Source organism: Cheilinus undulatus, linkage group 15, assembly GCF_018320785.1.
Source record: "Cheilinus undulatus linkage group 15, ASM1832078v1, whole genome shotgun sequence".
Taxonomy (NCBI): domain Eukaryota; kingdom Metazoa; phylum Chordata; class Actinopteri; order Labriformes; family Labridae; genus Cheilinus; species Cheilinus undulatus.
Window position 1 is genome coordinate 46,973,270 of NC_054879.1, and position 22,448 is coordinate 46,995,717.

General features: G+C 38.9%; 2 protein-coding genes across 5 annotated transcripts in view; one reads left to right on the forward strand and one right to left on the reverse strand.

The window, feature by feature from the left end:
• Positions 1–3,979: 3,979 nt before the first annotated feature.
• Positions 3,980–8,583, reverse strand: LOC121522327 (piggyBac transposable element-derived protein 4-like). The gene is made up of 4 exons (XM_041806555.1): positions 8,191–8,583; positions 7,172–7,267; positions 5,989–6,181; positions 3,980–5,867 (listed from the first exon to the last, which is right to left on the reverse strand). Exons 1-4 carry the CDS (start codon positions 8,382–8,384, stop codon positions 4,434–4,436), a joined length of 1,917 nt encoding a protein of 638 aa, XP_041662489.1. The 5' UTR covers positions 8,385–8,583; the 3' UTR covers positions 3,980–4,433.
• Positions 8,584–12,103: 3,520 nt separating this feature from the next.
• LOC121522462 (transient receptor potential cation channel subfamily M member 2-like) overlaps positions 12,104–22,448 on the forward strand; it is a 59,363-nt gene continuing 49,018 nt past the window's right edge. For 2 of the 4 annotated variants that reach the window (XM_041806885.1, XM_041806888.1), the window contains exon 1: positions 12,104–12,228. Coding sequence is in view for 1 of the 4 variants with exons in the window: in XM_041806889.1 (XP_041662823.1) it covers positions 12,220–12,228 (9 nt within the window). In the remaining 3 variants the exon portion in view is untranslated. Of the gene's footprint in view, positions 12,229–17,564; positions 17,587–22,448 lie in introns of those variants that run through there. The other 2 variants (XM_041806889.1, XM_041806887.1) reach the window with 2 other exon arrangements.

Consider the following 22,448-nt stretch of genomic DNA (forward strand, 5'->3'; position numbering starts at 1 on the left):
CGAAATCTGGATTTAGGTCTAACCTGAGAGCCCAGCAGGGTCAACGTTTAACCAAAAACTCAAGGGGAGAAAAAGTGATGATTAATGATTTTGAGATTTAAAAATTAGTCGAAATGATAAGTTTAAAGGCTCAAATCTGAGATAAAAAGTCAAAATATTAGTTTAAAAGGTCAGAACACGAAATCAAAAGTCAAAATAATGTTTCCAAAAGGCAAATGCATGCGATAGAAAGCAAAAATCGTGAGTTTAAAGGTCAAAATATGGGATTACAAATCAAAGTTAGGAGATGAAAAGGTCACAACATGAGATTTAAAACAAAACAAAATTTTGAGTTTAAAAGGTCGAGATATAAAATTTATGATTGTGAATCAAAAAGGTCAAAGCATGGGATGAAATTCTAAATCGAGACTTTAAAATGTCCAAATATGGGATTAAAAATCAAAGTTAGGAGTTTAAAATGGAAACATGTGAAATCAAATTTGTAATCATAAAATTAAAAGTCAAAATATGATTCAAAATTTTAAATTGTGAGTCTAAAAGGTCAAACTATGGGATTATGAAGTCAAAGTTAGAGTTGAAAATATGAAATAAAATACAAAAATAATTGGTTAAAAAGGTCAAAATAACACTTAAAAAGTAGAATTATGAATCTTAAAGCTCAAAATATTATATGAGAAGTCAAAACTATGAGTTGATATGCTCGAAGTATGAAACTAAAGTCAAAATTTGAAATCTGAATCCTGATTGTGAGATACTAAATCGAAAATGTGAAATTAAAACACAAATGAATTTCTTTTCCTTCATTCCTGACTTCTATTTTTACTCCTTACTTTTTCAGATTTTATGACTTTACGAGGAAATCTTAAATCATCAGGGTAAGTTCACATTTTTATACTTGAGGAAATCTGCAGACCTCAGACTGATGGGCCAGTTAGAACAGAAATATGAGAAAATCTTATTCTACCGATTTTTATCAGTGTCATAACTGCTAATAAAGAAAACTTCATAACCACACATCATGTGTGTTTCTTAACTAAGTGGTCCTGACTGAACTTAAGGTACTGTGCAGTTGGAGTGATTAGGTATGACTGTACATATTCCCACGGCACACTAAGACTTGATTCAAGGCAGACCAGTGAGCCACGACGCTCCACTGATTTGGCCTATGCTTTGATAATGAGGGCCACCCGAGTCCATCACACAGAATGCAAAGATTGGTAATGAACCTCGGCACCCCATGGTACACAGTATTTACAGATTTAAGCATTGAGAGGATGCATTCACACATAAAACATAGCCAGAATCAACAGTCGCATAGCAATGGCAGCAACAAATCTTTTCTTTGCAGTCAAAGAAAAACTTGAACTTCCTTAAGTGTTGCTCCATACGAAGCTTAAAGACCCTGTAAGATAAAAATAAATAACATTTAGGTGTGCTGTATGACAGGCCACTGTGTGATAAACCCCCAGGTCAAATTTCAGTCACATAAAACATCTAAGTTTACACAATTATGTTTCAAAACCATGAAAAAGAGAGAGCCACATCCATTAAGCCAGGGGCTCTCAACTTTGGGGTCGGGACCCATTTCTTCCCAGTTTTTCGACTCTTTCCACCACTTTTTTTCTGCCTGTTTTTGCCCCTTCTAAACCAGATCTTGCAACTCTCTGCCTATTTTTGGCTCTGTTGTCCTATTATTGCCACTATTAACCTTATTTACCTATTTTTCCGCCACATTTCCCAATTTGATATGCCTATTTTTTGCCAGTTTCACCCATCTCTTCTAATTTCTGCCTCAGCTAACCCTTTTTTGCCAGTGTGTATCAATTTTTCATCCCATTTCACTGAATTTCCACATATCTTTGGCACTTTAACGCCATTTCAGCCACATGTTAATCCCCTTTTATGACTGTTTAATATGACTGTTTTTGCTACTTGAACCAACTTTTGGCACTTCTAACCCATTTCTGCTACTATTAAAATCCAATTTCACCACTTTTCCCACTTTTTTTTTTTTTTGTTGCCATTAATCCATTTTAGCTATTTTTTTTACGTATTTTAATTCTGTTTTTAACAAAGAGATTTACATTTTTAAGAGGGCTACTTACACAAATGAATTTAAAAGATATTTGTTTCTTTGATAAGCAAATACCACAGCTTTACTTTACAACTGACCATGATTTTGCTGGTCCTCAGTCTGGCTGGGTCCCTGACTGCTCTCCCATTTCCCCCCAGTGGTCGGCCTTGTCTCCACATGACTGTTCTAGGATGTTCATGGCTGTGTTCAACCACCTTCAGGTACAGCGGGGGTCCCCGGTCTCTAGTACCTTTATTTTGGGGGTAACGGGCTGAAAAGGTTCAGAACCACTGCATTAAGCCACATCCATTTCCTGAGAGGGGCGGGGAGATTAAATTTGAAATCATGATCTTGAAATTTCAAAATATGACTTGAAATTTAAAATTGGCATCTAAAAGTTCACGCTATGAGATAAAAAGTCAAAACCCTAAGTTTAAGTCAGAATTTTGAGGTGCAAATTGAAAATATTAAATTACTTTTCTTTCTCATTATTTTTACACTTTACTTTTTCAAATTTCTAGGACTTAACAAAGAATATTTCAAATCTTCAAGCTTGAAATCTTATTTCTATTCTGGAGGAAATCTGCAGACCTCAGACCTGCGGACCAGTTCTAATAAACATATGATGTGATCCTGCAGGCTGGGTAAAACTGCAGCAAAGGCCAGTTTTGGCCCCCGGGCCTTGAGTTTGATACCCGTGCTCTAATGTATGTATGGTAGACTCTGTTTATCCAAAGAAATGACACCCACTGGTGACCTTTTATCGGCGTTATTTAAAAATTACAAACTATCATGTGCAATATTTAAAACCAAAATTATATTTTCATTTTAATTTTCAATCTAAATATTAATTTGCCTTCATTAATGTGGCAGGTGGCATTTAAATGGACAACTAAAATCCAAGTTTTTGGGATGTGCTCTTAATAATGATAAGAAACATATATAGAAAGAGACTATATATAAAGATAATTATATTCCACCACTAAACAATAGTTAATCTGATATGAATAAATGGCAGAGGTGGAAAAAGTACACTGCTTTAAGCACTGAGTCCTGAGTAGATACTAGGAGTTGTACAATAAAATATGATTTTCAATTATGGGCAAGAACAAAATATTCAGGTTGTTTAGAGAGAAAAAGCCTTCTGGGGCCCATCAAGGACAAGAAAATCTAGTGAAGTTAATCTATGATAACCTGTTTTTTATTTGTCCTGAATGATAATCACTCCTTTCAAAACAACAAAAAAGTGAACTTTATGTATGCTGTGGTATTCTAGCATTTCCAACATTTAAACCCATCAGGGTGTCAGAGAATAAAGTAGAAGGAAATAAATCAACTTAAAGAGTAAAAATATTAAATCATTTCAAAATAAAACAAAAATGTGGAAACTGGCAAAATGGGATAAAAGTAGCAAAAATTGTCAGAAATAAGTGAAAAGCGGTTAAAGAGTGGCAAAAATGGTTGCATACACTTGGAACACAAAGTATTTAGGCTGCTTTTTTCAGTACTGTTAAAACGTGTATACAGAGTCTATAAGAATGTGCAATATAATGGCTTGTATTCTTGTTTTCAGCACAACCTAAGCAATCTGATTATATATATATATATATATATATATATATATATATAAAATTTTTTTTTTTTTTTTTTTTCATTCTTGGGCCTTTTTCATGCCATTTTTAGATTGAGAAGGACAGAAGATAGACTCAGAAACAGGGATGAGAGAGGGGAGAGACATGCGGCAAGGGGCCACAAGCCGGATTCGAACCTGGCTGCCCACATGTGTGGTGCCCGCTGTAAACCACTCGACCATCTGCGTGCCTGAAATGTTTTTTTTTTCATTTTCAATAACTACATAAACACACCTGTGCAAAAAGGTTCTCAAAATTGTTCACATCAGATTACATTTTTTACTTACAAACGCATACACATGGATCAAACATTTTTAAAGCTTTAAATTGTTAAAAAATTTATCCTGACATCGTCACCTTGAAGAAATATAAGTGTATAAAAACCATAAATAACTCATTACATTTCCAGGCAGATTTTTATGTCAAGGCATGCCATTCAACAACAGTTTCTCAAATTCAGTCGATGCATGCCACTTAAAAAACATTCCTCTCCAGGACAGACAAAGAGGGTAACACATTCAAATGTTATTTAATTAAAATGTTACAGTTTTAACCAACTATATACTCAAAACTGAGAAAATCTAAAATCATTCAATCTGAATGATATTTTGTTTTAAAGTGCTCTTACAACATAAACAGAAATCAAACATTCTTAGTAGTTTATTCTGACAACAGGAAACATGGAGAACTAAATTACAAACAATAAGAGGACACAGCTTCATGCTGGCCTATACATGCCACTCTGCAAAACAGTTCCTGTCCAGCATCAGACAGAGGGGAATGTCACACGCCTGACACTTCCAGGGAGTGGTGTTGCGCACCCCTATCCGTGCACACAGCTGGCACCGCCTGCGCCCCACCGTGGCCCTGTTGGAGCTGCTGAACTCGGTGGCACATGCAGCCGGAACATGGCTGGTTTGTCTCTTTACAGGAACACCTGCTTTTTCAACTCCACACAGTTGTTTCACCAGCTCCCCCATGAAGTCTTTGCGGGACAAACTCTGCTGGTCACCGAAGGCCGCGAGCTCCAAATGCATTATGTATGCATTAGTTGTTGCAATGTCAAGGAGGTGCAAGAAGACGGTGCGGTACCACCGGCTTGTTCTTCTGTGCACTAAATAGTACTGGATGACTTGATCAGATCGATCAACTCCACCCATGTACCTGTTATAATCCATGATTGGAGTAGGGCAAGGGACGTCCACCTTCAACACTCCATCCCCCTTCCTCACCCACCTCCTCACTGTGTCACCAGTGTTTGCAGGGTGGATGGTGGAACACACAGACACCTCCTTTGTGTCCTTCCACTTCACAAAGACCATGGAGTCCTGCCTGATCCACCGCATTGTACCACGAGGGGACTTCCTGGCGATGACTCCCCGGCTAGGAGGACACCCTCTCCGGTTCTCCCGGTAGGTGCCGCAGGCCCCAAACTTCAAGGCTGCCAGGTCAGTGAACAACTTTGGGCTGGTGTAGAAGCTGTCCATATAGATGTGATATCCAGTGCCAAGAAAGCCTGGTTGCACCAGGTTCATCACCGCATCGTAGCTTAGCCCATGAGCACTGGGGTCAGATGCCTTCCCAACATACACAGTGAAGTCCACAGTATAACCATTGCTGCAGTCTGCCAACACGAAGAGTTTTATCCCCCATTTGTTCGGTTTGTACTGTGTGAAGCCTGATTTTTCCTTTTTTACAACCATCCGTTCATCAATGGCCAGCTCCCTCCTTGGGTGGTATGAAGCTTTACAGGCAGCACGTACGTGGTCGTAGAGTGGTCGTAGGCGGAACAGCTGGTCATGCTCGGACTCACCCTTCTTCCTGTCATTCTCCCGGTCCTTCTCCACATCGCTCAAGTGAAGGTTCCACGTCAGTGTCTGAAAACGGGACCGAGTCATGATCGATCCTGGGAAAGGGTGAGACGTGACATCGTTCCGCCTCCAATAGTCCTGTATGCTTGTTAGCTTCACCAGTGAGGTGAACAGCACCAGGCCCAAATACTTATAAAACTCCTCTTCATCAACATCTTGCCAAATGTAGCTTTTGTGAGCTGTGCTTTTTGCAGCATATTTGTTTGTGTTGTGGCAGATTTCTTTGACCACTGCTGGAGGGAAAAACAGCTGAAACAGGCTGAGGGGGGAGTGCTTCACTGTGGGTTCCACCTGTAATAATAATAATCATATAAGTAATAAATATTGTGTATAAATATATTTGAAAAATAATAGGTAAAAATATAAAGTATCAACATTAAAAAAAATCATGGAGAGGAAAGACAGTCAATACATGCACGCCCTGGGTCCTCAGTGGCTTGAAACTCAACAGTGGCGGAGCGGTGTCGAGTTCATCTCCAGTTTTCCAACTGTCAGTCAGCAGTGGAGATCTGGGGCGAGAAGACTGGCCTCTTATTGGCCCACGTCCTCTCTCTCTCCCTCTCTGTGGCTTTGGTGCTGGGCTCTCATCATCTGATTGGTCGTTACTGTAATACCAAAAAACATTTTTTCTTTTTGTGACAATTGTGCGCCGCCATATCTCATCTTCTTCGCTGTTTTCTTCGTGCATCGCAACCATATTAATATAGGCAAATCAGCCACATAAGGATATACAAGTAGACGAAAAAATATGTGAGTTTTCAGACTAACAAGAACAGCAATAACATAACATTAATTTTGATAAATTGATTTATGATCCAAATTCATGTATCACTGGGCACAGACATAACATGTGACGGGAGATGGGCTGGCCGGCCAGACGCCGATGTCGCCGCCATGTTGAAGCAAGTCGCTACATCATTCAATACAGTAGACAAGGACTGTGCAAGTTTTTGGAATAAAAAGCTCAACTATCAGATATATATAAGTTCGAAATAAAAAATATCTATACATATATGAAAGTGTATTATATATAAAATTATTTTATTTTAAATCCTGGAGTACATTTTTTCATCTAACTGAGAAAATACAAGAAAGCGGATTCTGCTTTTATGTTTTATCAGTTGTTATTTTAACATTGATCATTTATTATAAATGATTCATTAAAATCCATGCAATCTCGTCGTTTGAGCTTTTTATTCCAAAAACGTGCAGAATCCTTGTCTACTGTATTGAATGACGTAGCGACTTGCCTCTGGCAACATGGTGGCAACGTCGGCGTCCGGCCAGCCAACCAATCTCCTGTCGCATATTATGTGTGCGCTCAGTGATACGCTGCAGTGAATTTGGATCATATAACGATTCATTAAAATTAATGTTATATAATCACTGTGCTTCTTAACCTGAGAACTAACATATTTTTTTTTATTTACTTGTATTTCCTTATGCATAGGACATGCCTCTACTAACATGGCAGCGATGCACGAAGAAAACAAAGAAGAAGACATTCAGTTCAAGTGACTTTCGGTATAAGAAGACCAGATATGGCGGTGATTTTCCTGGAAGTTCTCAGCTTCATCACTCCTGTGACTATTTACCTTGAGTCTTGATGAAAAGGTGAGTCCTCTCCTATGAAGCACTCATTTTCCCCTGCTGAGCATCTCCTGGAACGCTTTGATCCTGGCTGATCAGCACTGTAGTCACAGAAAAACAATTTTAGTATTACAACACAGGGGCGTAGCTAGAGATTTAGGGCCCCTAGAAAGAATATTACGCAGGGCTCCCCTTAGCCAGCTCGCGAAGCAACAAATGTTGCATCATTTTTGCAGATATATGTGCATTTGGTGTATTTTTTAACCATAATTTCTCAATTTATGAGCATTTTTTTTTACTATGGCTAAATTAAATTTACTTGCATTATTTTGTAGTGCTGGACCACACTGCCCCCCCCCCCAGAATTGTATTTTACTCTATTTGATACAAATCTCAGTGTGCCGATTCATTTAGTCACTTTTGATAAAATAATGACACTAATTATTAAGAAAACACACTTTTCATTGAAGGCATATGGACAAAGGCATATACAAAGTCAAAATTATGAGATAAAAAGTGATTTAGTCAATTATAACTTTTTTATGTCATAATTTTAACTTCGTTTTTTGGATCTTATAATTATGACCTTTTATTTCATAATTATGACTTACAATTTTTTTTTTCAAGAAATGCTGTACTTTCACATTTTCTTCTTTTTTATTTGACCCAAATGGGCTTCCATACAGGCATCTCAAGGGCCCCTCCCTCCTGTGTGCCCAGGGAATCAGTGCCCTTTTCCCCCCTGTGCTACGCCCATGTTACAACATGCATACAAGAATATGAAGAGCTTAATACACCAAATCATGTTCTGTTATCAATTTACTGTGTTGAAAAATATCACCACAGAAATAAATACCACGATATGCATTCAAAAATATCAGGAATTTAGGCCCTAAACCGCCCCAAAGCTGGCTCTAAGCTGGCCACAGGCTCCACATGTCTATATTAACAGGGGAAAAACAAAGTTTCACTCATGCATTTCTATGATAACATCAGAGAGGACATGCGGATTTCAGAATCTTACCTTGGTAGAGAGGCACTGTGGGGCTGCTCGTCTTCCTCGCTGGTTTCACTCCCACAGCTCCAGTCGAAGGAAAAACTTTCCTCCTCAAATGACTCTTCTCCTTCCAGCTCATCTTCATCTTCATCTTCCAACTCATCCATCTCGTAAAAGTACTCACACGCCTGACACAGACCTGAAGTCCGCTTTGGCTCCATGGTCAGTAGCGTTCAGTCCTTCCTGTTGCTTTCTCCTGTTTTCCGCGCTTTTCTCTTTTTTAAATTAATAACAACTTTATCGACAAGTTATCGAATACATCACACTATTAACAGAGTGACATTTTGAGCTCCAGGTAAGTTTTGAACAGACATTTCCACGGTTTTCTCATAATGCAAGAGATTGCGGGTTATAAGCGGAAGTACCGTCATCTAGGAAATCTTATTCTTCTTTGGTGTTTTTTGGCTGTCGGCAAACCAGCTGATAAGTGCAATACCGCCACCTGCTGAACTGGAGTGTGGGTCTGCATTAGGCAGCTGACCTTAAATTCTGTTAGTAAGATTTGTTTCTTTAAGAAATACGAGTATCGGTTTATATGTTTGTTATAATTTTCTCTCCAAGTATACATTTTAATGTAAAGCTAACATTCTGTTGCTTAACTCAGTGGTTCTCAACCTTGGGGGGGTCGCGAGACACTGAGAGGGGGTCACCAGATGCCTTTAAAAACTACAAATATTTTTTAAATAACACTGTTGCCACTTTACACCAATTTTACTTAGTGTTAACCCTTTTTCATAACTTTTGAACACCAATTTTGCCAATTTTTGCACATTTTTGGCCACTTAATTTTTGTCTTAAACCCTTTCCATCACTTTTGTCTGCCTGTTTTTGCCACTTTGAAACCAATTCTTGCCACTTTCTGCCTGTTTTTGCCTCTGTTGACCCATCATTGCCTCTGTCAATCAGCTTTTACATCCCTTTTTGCCCATTTTACTACAGTTAGCCCATGTTTGCCAGTTTATACCAATTTTTCATCCCATTCCCCCTAATTTATCCAATTTTTGCCATTTTGAGTCCCCTTTACCACTTTTTTGTCCTGTTTGTCACTAATTTTTGGTTATTTTTTGCCACTTTCCAATTTCACCACATTTTCTACCATTTTTTTCCCATTATTAACCAATTGTAGCCATTTCAAGCCATTTTGATTATGTTCTTAACAAAAGTTATTTTCATTTAAAGAAGGAAAAATGAATAAATCCAGATATTTGTTTCTTAAATAAGAGTGGTTATTATTCAGGTCAAATAGAAAATATGGTTGTCACAGCTTAACTTCACAATGGACCATGGTTTTGCTGACCTCCATGGGCCACTAGTTTGGCTGGGTCCCAGAAACCTCCCCCTTTATCCCCCTTATGGCCAGCCTTATCTGCACATGACTATTCTCGAATGTTCCTGGCTGTTCAACCACCTTCAACCCTAACTCTCCCCGGTCTCTGGCACCTTTATTTTGGGGGTCGCGGGCTGAAAAGGTTGAGAACCACTGGCTTAAGTGAATCCCTAAGTTTTTGTCTTTCCTGTGAATATTGGCTGCAATCCATAATGCAGTGCTGTACTGTTTCTGGTTTATTGCAGTGAGAGCAAAGTCCTGTGGGGTGTTTGCCTATAATATGGAGCGTGCTGTTTAATCCTGTGTGTCCTATTCTGAGTTGTGTGATTATGGCTTCTTCCCTTCGAGTAGAGAACGTTTTCCTGCCATCTTTGACCTGTTGTTGTATACTGTACAGGTGTCATCCTGTGTCATTGATGTCCCAATATTCCTGCCATGTTTGTAGAGTGCGATTGTTGTTGAATGATTTTGCTTCTGATTTACTAAGAGTGATTTGTAAATCAACCTTTTGTATTTTTAAAGCCTGTTTTGCAAGTATATGTATGCTCATTCCCTTCAGTACCAACATGTGCAGGAACCCAAATAAAACTGATGCTTAAACCACTGTTTTCTAAACTGTATAAATTATAGTTTATTTCATTAATAATATCAGGTCTACTAGATTTTCCAGTTTTAACAGTCATGAGGGCTGATAGGCTGTCTGACACTATTATTGTATTGTTGTTTGCTTCAGTTCACTGGAGTCCCAATAAAATTGCCACCAGCTCAACAGTATAGATCACTGATCATCAACTGGCGGCCCGGGGGCCATATCAGGCCCCCCAGAACTTCCTGTCTGGCCCCCGAAAGATCATTTAATTCAGAAAAGATGTTGTGGTTTTAAAAGTATCCTTTGGCTTTAAATGTCTGCAGCTGTTAAATCCATCCCACAATGAATATTGAAATAGTTTGAGATTGATTTAACATTTGATCTGTTTTTACTCAAATTTACTGTCATAATTAGTAGATATTTTAAATAAGGGTTAAGGTTGGCACAAGTGCTGCAAAAATGACCAGATAAAGTGATGAAAAGAGGTTCAAATGTGGCATAAATTGGTTAAAGAGGGAAAAATGGGGAAAAAGTTTTATAAATTGGTTACAAATTACAAAAATAGTAAAAAAAAAAAAAAACAAACAAACAATGAAAATGGATTAAAAAGTGGCAAAAAGATAAGAAAGTGGCAAAAATGCATAAAAGAGTGGCTCAAAGGGGATAAAATATGCCGTAAAAGTAGTTGAAATGGGTTAAAGAATGGCAAAAATTTGCATAAGGAAGCAAAAAGGGGCAAAAACTATCAAAAATTGGTTAAAAGTGGCAAAAATATCCTGGCAAATTAGTCAAAAGCGGTTCAAGAGTGGCACACAAGGGAAATAATTGACAGGAAAGTTGCAAAAGGGGGTTAAAGAGTAGCAAAAAATGGGTGAAAAGTGGCAATAATTGGTTAAAAGTTGCAACTCTTGTTAAAAAATGTAATGAAAAAGTGGCAAAAATGGATAAAAGTGGCACAAAGTGTTTAAAACATGCAGGAAAAGTGGTTTGGTTAAAGAATAGCTAACATTGGGTTAAAGAGGCAAAAAGGGGTTAAAATGAGTCAGTACTGGTATTAAATCACGATTGTGGAGGGCCCATTCTCTGGGATTTTCAGGGGTCCAGCCAACTCCATATTTTCTATTTGACCTGAATAATAACCACTCTTATTAAAGAAACAAATATCTTATATTTTTTTATCATTTTGCCCTCTTTAAATGAAAATAACTTTTGTTAAAACAATTTAAAAAGGTTAAAATTTGCTAAAATTGGCAAAATTGGTGTCAAATAGTGATGAAAAAGGGTCAACATTTGGTAAAATTGGTGTAAAATGCCAACCGTGTAATCAAAAAAAATATATACATATACATATATATATATATATATGTATATATATATATATTTTTTTAAGGCATCTGGTGACCCCCTCTTAGTGTCTTGCGACCCCCCAAGGGGGTCCCGACCCCAAGGTTGAGAACCACTGCTGTAGTCCATACCTTGGCAGATGTGTCATATATAATGGATTCTTACACATAGGAACGTGCACACTGAGGAAACGCTATCTTAAAGTTCAGAATAAGGAAACACTGGAGGTTAGTCTAGAATCTGGAAACAAAGTGACGGTAAATAAATAAAACAGAATAAGAGGACACTAAAGTAAGAATAAGAACAATAAAATATAGATCAATAAACTGTATAAAATCAGTATAAAACAAAAAGAGGACTTGGTTGTGAAGTGTGTTAACTTATCTACACTTTCTCTCAAGTCCCACGCATTCAGAGTGTGACACGCATTTTAACCTTTTCACACTCTCGCCCGCCACACCTGGCATTTCTCACGCATGAAAATTTATAGTGTGACGTCCACCAAGTTACACCCTATAGTTACACCGCTATACACGCAGTGGAGCGTGTAGCAAGACGCTCTGGGCATCGTAGAGCTCAACGGGAGTTCAGCCAAACAAAAAAAAAACAACATACCGCACATCAGCCAATCAGAAAATAGCACCGCTGTATCCGGGTGATCTGACCGCAGCAACGTTACTGAGAAGATGCATACTAGTGTAGCCCACTGCGCGCGCACGGCGGGAGTGCCTCATCCATGATTACAGTGAGTTATCTCATCATTTGATTTTGTTGCCGACTGAATCATGAAATTATTGTAACTATTGTAATTATTGAACTTATTGTACAAAAGGGAAACAACGAGAGCTCATCTCAGGGAATAGCAGCTTTTTATAACAGTTTGACAAGACCGCATGTGAACTTTAGCAGACACAATCCATGCTAATTTCAGCAGCTTCACCACACACACCTACGTGGCTTACGCTGGACTCAAACAGTTAAACAGAGTCCTAAAGGCCATTGAAATTCATCGTATAGCCCAGTGGTTCTCAACCTTTTCAGCCCACGACCCCCAAAATAAAGGTGTCAGAGACCGGGGACCCCCACTGCACCATCAGATAGTCATGTGCAGACAAGGCTGGCCATAAGGGGGGGGGGTAAAGGGGGAGGTTTCTGGGACCCAGAGGTCAGCAAAACCATGGTCCATTGTGAAGTTAAGCTGTGACAACCATATTTTATATTTGACCTGAATAATAACCACTCTTGTTAAAGAAACAAATATCTTTAATTTATTCATTTGTCCTTCTCTAAATGAAAATAACTTTTGTTAAGAACATAATCAAAATGGCATAAGATGGCTACAATTGGTTAATAATGGGAAGAGATGGTAGAAAACGTGGTGAAATTGGAAAGTGGCAAATAATTACCGAGAATAAGTTACAAACAGGAAAAAAAAGTGGTAAAGGGGGGTTAAAAAGTGTCTGAAATGGCTTTGAATGGCAAAAATTGGATAAATTAGGGGAATGGGATGAAAAATTGGTATAAACTGGCAAACATGGGCTAACTGTGGTAAAATGGGCAAAAAGGGACGTAAAAGGTGATTGACAGAGGCTTTTGGGTCAACAGAGGCAAAAACAGGCAGAAAGTGGCAAGAATTGGTTTCAAAGTGGCAAAAACAGGCAGACAAAAGTGATGGAAAGGGTTTAAGAAAGACAAAAATTAAGTGGCCAAAAATTGGCAAAATTGGTGTTCAAAAGTTATGAAAAAGGGTTAACACTAAGTAAAATTGGTGTAAAGTGGCAACAGTGTTATTTAAAAAATATTTGTAGTTTTTTTAAAGGCATCTGGTGACCCCCTCTCAGTGTCTCACAACCCCCAAAAGGGTCCCGACCCCAAGTGTGTCGGATGTCGTACTTAGACACAAAGTCTCGAAACAGCTGGGAGGTGAACTGTGGGCCGTTGTCAGTTATTAGCTCTTCGGCAGAAGTGGAGCTAGCGTGGGGGCAGGGGGGCGGCCACCCCAGGGCCCCCTCCTGAGTTGGGCCCATAGACTGTAGAAAGAATTGAACAAACCCCGTGTGACGTCAGTCGGCTGCTTACAATAGGTGGACTCAAATGGCTTTTGAGGCCAATCCGTGGACGCTTCCATATTGAAATCGCGGTCTCGACTGAACTTTGGATCAACCTAACGGCCCGCCCACTAACCGCGACTTCCTGTCAGCCTGCTAGCTAGCATTCCGGTTGACAGAAACGGAGCCTCTGCCTGCCAGGCTATCTGTCAATCAAATGAGACGGGCCAATCAGCTTTCATCCTAAATATAATCCAAACGATCATGGTACAAAAAAATTCACCCCCCGTACAGTGGGAGCACAATAAGACACTAGCTAATGAGACACGTTTGGTGTTTTGAACCAGGCTGTAAACCAGTTTATTTCTAGTGTCAAAACCGGCTGTTTAACATGTGTCCTTCCGGTGTTCCTGCAGCCAGCCTTAAGTAGACAGTCGGGGTATAGCAATTTTTTTGCACTTCCGCATTGGCTTCATTTTTTAAGACCGGAGGTTGCGGCTTGGTTGGGCCCCCAAACCTGACTCCAGATCAGAGTGCATCACATTGATTTGCTTTGCATCATTGCAGTGTATAGTATTATTTTAGTTTAGGGGTTTTTAAAGTGTGGGAGAGTGAGCCTCCCCTGAGAAGAAATTACTCATTTGGTGGACCCCCAACTACAAAGATTCAGACTGAAAAAAACTTAAGCAATCACATTCTCAATCATTTATGTCTGCTCTTTAAACATTTTACGTTAATATATTTTTGATGTTTTGGCCTGCAGATGTCCTTAGACATCTTCCTGTCCCTCTTTATGTCGTGGGAACTATACGTTTTCATCTGTACAGTTGATGCAGGATTGCATAACCGCAGACCATACATGGCCGAAATTCCTTTCACTTCCTTCACTTACTTTGCTTCTGAAAAGTTCATTTTTATGCACTCAGTACTCGGTTGGGCCTCCTTTTGCATGAATTACTGTGTGGAGGTGATCAGCCTGTGGCACTGCTCAGGTGTAATGGAAGCCCAGGTTGCTTTAATAGCAGCCTTCAGGTCATCTGCATTTTTGGGTCTGGTGTCTCTCATCTTCCTCTTGACAATACCCCATAGATTCTCTATGGGGTTCAGGTCAGAATCAAGCACAGTAACACCATGGTCATTGAAGCAGCTTTTGGTTCCTTTGGCAGTCTGGGCAGGTGCCAAGTCCTGCTGGAAAATGAAATCAGCATCTCCATAAAGCTTGTCAGCAGAAGGAAGCATGAAGCTCTCTAAAATGTCCTGGTAGATGGCTGCGTTGACTGTGGACTTCAGAAAACACAGTGGACCAACACCAGCAGATGCCATGGCAGCCCAAATGATCACTGACTGTGGAAACTTCACACTGGACTTCATCAACGTGGATTCTGTGCTTCTCCACTCTTCAAGGTCCTAGAGTCTGGAGGAGGAGTGGAGAGGCACAGAATCACTGACCATATTTCAGCGCACATAGGTCCACAGGTAATAGGCTATTGATCCCGTGCATGTCGGTAATTTGAGGGGGTGGTTTTTACAGTCCATGTGCTTTTTCTGCACCGTTTTCTGATCTGTAAAAATATAATAGGCTGCGTAGAACACTGTGAACAAAGTTATTGCATGTAAAGTCTTGTTATAGTACTTTTCTTTCAGTTCATTTCAGTTTATCTTCAAAAATTACTTTTGTTTGGCTCCTTGTTCATTTCGTCCGTATTTCTGCACATTTCCATAAAGCTTACGGATACGGGCCAAACAGAGCAGTACCACCGGAAACCGTGGGGGCAGTGTTGCTGTCACTACCTGTTATGTAGCTCTAGTGAGACATGAAGAAGAAATAGCACTGAGAAGTTGGTTAGAAACTTTAAACATCTCTATGATGTTACTTTGACTGGACACCGGGATAAACAGATGCTACAAAACAGCTGGGAAGAGATCGGAAGGGAATTAAATGTCAGTTGGTCAGTAGCAAAGGAGAAGTGACATGTGCAACGCTGCAGGAAATACTATAGATTTACTGTGTAATAATAATTAGGGCTGGGCAATTAACCGCAAATTAGATTAAATCGCAATATGGCCTGCTGCAATTTTCAAATCGCAGAAGGTGCAATATTTCTTTAGCCTGAAATTTGTGTCAAAATACCAGTTTAGAACTTTTCTTGCAGCAGATATTTTATGCTTTACATATCATGCAATCTTTCTAGTGCTATATTTTTAGAATGGTGCAACGTTACGGATAGGTTTGGGGTCTTTTCTCTTTCTCACTTTTCTTTTCCCCTGAAACTATGAGCTGGTATTAAACAGAGATGCAGCAGCTGTGTGTAAATATATTGTCGGGTAAAGCCTGGGAAATAAAGTCTACAGGTCCAGCGACACAGGTCGGTGTTGGGAGACGTCACTTCTGGTCTGTGTGTTTGAAAACCGGTTGATTGTGAAATTGGGGACACCTGTACAGAGAGCAGCAGGGATTCGCAGCAGCTGCAGAACCATGATAGAGACGCCGTAAAGAACTATTTCACTCTTACATCTGATGGACAAACATGAGAAGTTGTGTAGTTCAGCCGCACCATGCTGCATGAACTTGGCCTGCACGGTTTTAAACCTGCACCACCGTTCCCATCATCTCTCCACCACAACACAACAAAACCTGAATGAAACCAAGCAGACAGGGCTGGCGGCTCGTGGGGTAACAGAGGAAGGATGCCGTGGTCGAGGTCCTAACTTCATGCCAGGTACACACAGCTGCCATTTATTCGCCTCTGGTTTATTGCTCAGCTCATGGTTAAATTGTCACGTTTGGATGCGGTGACCGCAACTCCATTAATTGGGGTTGTCTAAGTTGCATTCATAACAGTTAAAAAAAAAAAAAATTATTTTCTTAATTTTTGTGTTTTTGTTATTCAATATGAGAAATATATATATATAAAAAAATTATCATTCCCTTTAATACAACAGTTCATATCAAATTTGCAAAACAAGTAAAAAAATTCATCACAATTAGCTAGATATTAAAAAAAAGATTCTGCCCTACTTTAATCTAATATTGTGTTGGTTATAGTATAGAATGAATTGTTACTCGTTCTTGTTGTAAAATGCATACAATGAGGAACTTAAAAAATTGCATATTAAATCGCAATCTCAATATTGAGTTAAAAAAATTGCAGTTAGATTATTTTGCCTAATTGCTCAGCTCTATTAATAATTAATAATTAACCGATCAAAAATCTCATAAAATAATAATAATAATATTAACAACTTTATTTGTATAGCACCTTTTAAAAACAGAGCTTTACAAAGTGCTTTGACAATAAACAGAATTACAATTAAGACAAAGCATCAAAACACAAGGAAAGAACATAATAGGAAGGACAAAACCCCAACAACATGAAAACCTAACGCCAGTATGACAATCATCCTGGTTGACACATTACAAAGCCCATCAACATGTCAAACAAAAAGACACCATAATACCTAAGTATGTAACATTCCAGAATAAAAGTAGTGACCAAGAATAAATAAATAAGAACCCAGAATAACCTAGACAGTCCAGGCAACACAGGAACCCAACTACAGAGAAAAAAGAGACCTAAGGAGCAGAAATGTGAGAGCATCCAAAATATAGAAAGAGAAAGAAATAAAACTCAGAGCAGTAAGAATATAATAAAACAATTAAAATGTATAGAGATTAATTAGTCATAAAACACAAATTAGAAAGCTAGGAACTGTAGAAAGTCATTCCAGTGTTGCCAGCTTAGCGACTTTGTCGCTATATTTAGCGAGTTTTTAGACCACTCTAGCGACTCTTTTTCAAAAAAGCAACTGGCGACAAATCTAGCGACTTTCTCTGGTGTTACTGGAGACCTTTGAAGACTCCGACGTTAAAGCATGTATCGTTGTTGCTCCTCTCCGTCGGCCCCTCCCTGTCCCAAAACACTTAAAGGTAGCACAGTCCTTGCAGCAGTCTGTCTCAGCTGGTCTCAGCCTCTACAGTGGATGGTCTCAGCAGCAGTCAGAGCAGGAGACGCCCACGCCCCCATGTCAGACTGCAAACCAACCGCTTTGTGAAGGTGCCTTTTTGGTCGATTTAAAGTTGTTATGAAGCCTTTATAAAAAAAATATTTATAAATGTTATGGTTAAAAATGTTAATGTTTCACTGGAATTTGATGTTGGCTTGTAAGTGGACCATAAGGCTTAAAACTAAACCAAAAGTAAGAAAGCTAACCTTGTAAGAAAAATAGAATAATTAATAGAAAAATAAACTAAAACTAAAAATTAAAGTTACTCTGCCAGAGTATCTCACGAGTCATTTTTTGCCAGTCCCAAGTCCAGATAAAGGAGAAGGGTTGGAATTGTGACGTAATAAAAACAAGAATTGACAGGAGCAAGTTCATTTGTAGTTCTATACATCTTAAAGATCTTTTTACTCACTTTTTGTCTCCTACAACGTCCATTACAATTAAATGCATACCCATGATTATGCAAATTAGGTGATGACATCATTTAGCGACCTCTGGCGACTTTTAGGACAGCCAATAGCTACTTTCCATACTGAGGAGTTGGCAACACTGAGTCATTCATGAATTAATGAAAATCATAATAATGATGGTAATGAGGTAACATGAACACAACAGGAAAAGAGGCAAAAATGAGCAGAGCGAGGGTTTAATGCTCTAAAATCAAATAGGAGAAGTGAAGATAAACAGTAGCAGTCAGAATCAAACCAGGCAGAAAATACAAAGTAAAGAAGAACAGACACTAAAGTTTTAAGGTAAAATTTCTGGAGGAAGATAATTTAAGAGAGAACACTGACAGGAAGAGAGTAGATACAGTAAAAGACATAAGACGACATCACATAAAAGCAAGTCCATAAAAATGAGTTTTAAGAAGTGATTTAAAAGATGTCACTGATTCTGCATGCCTTATCACACGTGACATTTGTGTCAGAACTGAGAGCAAAAACTCAAGACACACAAAGGATCAGGCAGTGCAAACACAAAACTGAGAAGTGAAAGCATGCAATTTCAGCTGAAATTGCATTATCTAGTTCTTCATGGGGATCTGGCAGTGTATGGCCAAAGTTTAACTGTAAAATATTGTTATAGATGAAAAATCTAGTCCCTTATCAACCCAGTTTAAGCTAAGTTTAAAGCTAAAATTAAGCTAGCTCCTTCCAGTGCCTCAGGTAAGTACAATTCATTTCGATTAAGTACAATTGCGCTTTGAATGCGTTTCTATTTAAGGGAGTTTTGGGCATAGGCCTCGCAATTCTCGTAAAATCTCAACTTGCGTGAATCCGCTGCAGGGAAGCTTGACGCTCAAAACCTGTTGCGTGTTGGTAAGGTTTTGGTATATCTACGGCGGTTGCTTTGATAATTTTGATCAAAAGACGAAGGCAACGGATGATAGTTCAGAGGTAAAGTCCGTATGTATGGCAAAAGCCATGTATCAGAGATGCACACAAGTCATTTTTTGCAAGTCCAAGTCAAGTCTCAAGTCTCTGGTGGTTGTAATGAGCATTCTATGATCTGCCTCTGACGTCCAGTCTGCTTAGACCACTGCATCGTTCTATCTAAGGAGTTTAAATCCTGGACTGTTATCACCATCAGTAGGGTGGGGTATTGTCTCTGGCCGGCTTGCTGTGGTGTGTGCATGTGTACACTTACATATGAACAGGGCAGGGCAGCCACTGTGACTAATGGTTACTAGCCACTCAACGTTTCCACTAGCCACAGTTCTGTTGTTTGGAATGTATTTTCTATATATCATATGTACCTCTGCTAAAAGATGAAACACGTGCTCTCTCGTTTCCCTTATCAACATGATCAGTTTAAGCTCTCCTCTTAATAAAGCTCCTCTCTGTGTACATATGAAACACTACAGATGCATGAGTCAGACTTCACTGATAGAGACAGGCACTGAGACACTGGAGATTAAATGTTCTTGTGATTTGTCAGATATATTTCTTTAATGGTAGTAATTTTATACTAACACAAAAACACTAACTGTTAATGAACTGTTTATTCTGAAATAAAATAAAAATTCAAAAAGCATTTCTAATTCTCACTCAGATCTTCAACAGAGTATGCTGAGTATTTCTCCCTCCATTCTGCTTAAGAAACTTCTGTCATCATTTATGGTGTACATTTCTTTATATGGGTAAAATCAAGCTAAATTTTACTTATTCAGCTGAACTCCTTATTTACTCATTTATCTGTTACAGCCTCGTATCCATCCATCTGCAGTGTTTCTCCTAGGATGGAGTTGTAGAAGTGTGCCCCCAAATGTGTCGTTAAAGATGCATAATTTTTTTCTTAAAAAATACAGAAATATTAATAGTAAGGTTTTTATTTATTCTGTAGCATGTGCTTTTAAGATTTTCAAAGTAAAAAACAACTTATTTGTGTGGGGTTTTTTTTCAGTTTGAATGAAATTTCCATGTTGTGATCAGCAGGGTCACTGTATTTATCAAAATACATGATATTTCTTTTTACATTCATCAGTAATCAGAGATAATGTACTTTTACCAAAGTTAAAGATTCAGGGCTTTTGAGAAATCATAAGGGGTATAGACCCCACAAGCCCCCCCATGGCTCCACCTCTGACTGATAAACTTATCCACCACACAGGATTTACAAATCATATCAGCACAGTGTCAGAAACGAAGGGTTATAAACACATTAGGAGATAATTAATTACAGACATATTTCAAGAGCACCTGCAGCAGTTGTTAAGGAGAATTATTCTGTTAGATCCACTAAAAGAACCGAGGTAGAGGGCTGAGTTGTGATCAGGTCTGAATTTAATGTTTGTTTGCACTAAAACTGTTTAAGTTCGTAAACAAGGCACAGAATAATTCCATAAATGTGTACAGAAGCTTTCACACTCTTCATAGCGCTGCAGACATACAGCAGAGGGTCTCTACTGCTCTGATGGCCTCATGACACACAGAAAAAGACTGGCACAGAGATACTGAACCAACATTCTGTTATTTGAGGGGAAATCCTTTTTATCCATAGAAATTGGCCTCTTTTCATAAAGCGTTTTATTTACAGAAAAGGACAGGGACAGAAAGGGGCAAACAGAGTGAAAACAAACTCTCTGTAGGAGCTGACTGAAGTATGCTACGCTTTTTGGCACTCGCGAACAATGATCAAGAAAATAGTTCCACCTACAGCTTGAAAAAAACAAAGAATGTGTCCATGAAGTCTGTAAATGTGATCCTGACATTACTCTTATTAATATAACCAGGGTTTAATCAGCCCAGGCTGTCAGCTGTAGCTGATGTTTTTGGAGCGTGATGCCTGACAAGGATGTGAGTGTTTGCTTTCATGCTTCATTCATTCAGAAAACTTTGATTAGAACAGTAAAAAAATGTATTTGTCAAGGACAGTGCTGAAGTAAATACAATATTATAATTTCTTAAAATGAACGCAGCTTCTGTCATTCCCTGCATTAGTGTCAGGTCAGACTGTAGGAGGAATTGGACACGCATGTTGCATGTACAGGTGGGAGGGAGAGATGACACACACTGCACAGGCAGGTGTTAATGGCCAGGAAATCAGCAGGAATGGTCAGGTAGGATGTTAGTTGTCTGACGCAGGACTCTATCGCTACGTCCTGTCCGTTCAGTTCAGCGCTGTGTGAACGAGGAAAATGACAACTTTTTTAACGTCTTGCTGAGCTCCATGTGTGCGTGTGCCAAGGGCGCGTTCTCCCGCTTACTTCCGTGTAAACGGTTTTGCGCTGCGAGTGTCTGAAGCTGTCACCTCTGATTTTCGTATTTCGTCCCTCGCGTCCTTATAAGGGTGCATAAGGGTGTATGTATGACGTTTAGAAAAGTCTCGTCTCTTCTTCTGTATACACGAACCGCGCCATGTTGTCTCGGTGCGACTGGTCACATGACACCGTACGTCACGTCCCGTGACTCGTAAATACAGAAAAAGTGTTTCCATTACACTTTTGCAATATATTTCTATATTGAAATGCCTGAAAAACCTACTCACGAAAGCATAAAAACTTTTTAGTAATATTTTAGGGTTTTTTCGAGATTCAGGTGTTTCCATTACCAGTTTTTTATTGCCCTATTTCGATTTTGCGCATTTCCACGTGTAATGGACACTCAGCTTCTGTTGTGGAAATTTCTCGATCTGCCTAAAGACCGTCAAAAAACAAGACTGGAAAGGTGTCATGCACCGGGGGTCCTTATGAAAATTCCAAAAAAATATCTCCTAAGTCCTTTCCTTTTCACTTTCCCTTAACCCCGACAAAAAAACGTCACAGGGTCAAGGAAAGAAGGGAGTAAGAGGATAGGAAAGGAGAACTGTAGTGATTAAGGAATCCGACTGCACTTTCCCTGGGCGGATGTTACAGACGTGACGTATGTTTTTTGTGTAAAAACTACAATTTAACATTATACTACAAAATTCGCATCTACCACTCGGTGTGTTTTCTGTGTTATGTGCTGCAAATGAAACACTAAAATGTCAGAGGTATGAGCTCATTAAGATTTTTATATCCTAAAGTCTCTTCAGGAAGAGGAAACGTTTGAACGTCCAAAACATCAGAAACTTTTCTCTTTATCTGAACTTTCTGCTAAGTCAATACGACTAGATGAATAACGTTCAAGTCCTTTTATTTCATAACGATATTAGATTGTTTTGCTTTATTCCATACCCATTTTTTCTTTAATTTTCTAGTCTCTGTTAATTTTATTAGTCTACTCTGGTTCCGTCTTTCGTTATGTGAAAAGCTCCATAAACCGTGTCCTCTCTGCGTAATTATGATGATAGATATAATATTCACAATATGGCAACATGCCGACTTTATCGCTTTAATTGGTTGTGATGTAACGCCCATTTATATTCCCTTCACGTACGAAAATGTACATGTCCTTTTCAAACGATGTTGCCGTCACTGCTCACATACTTC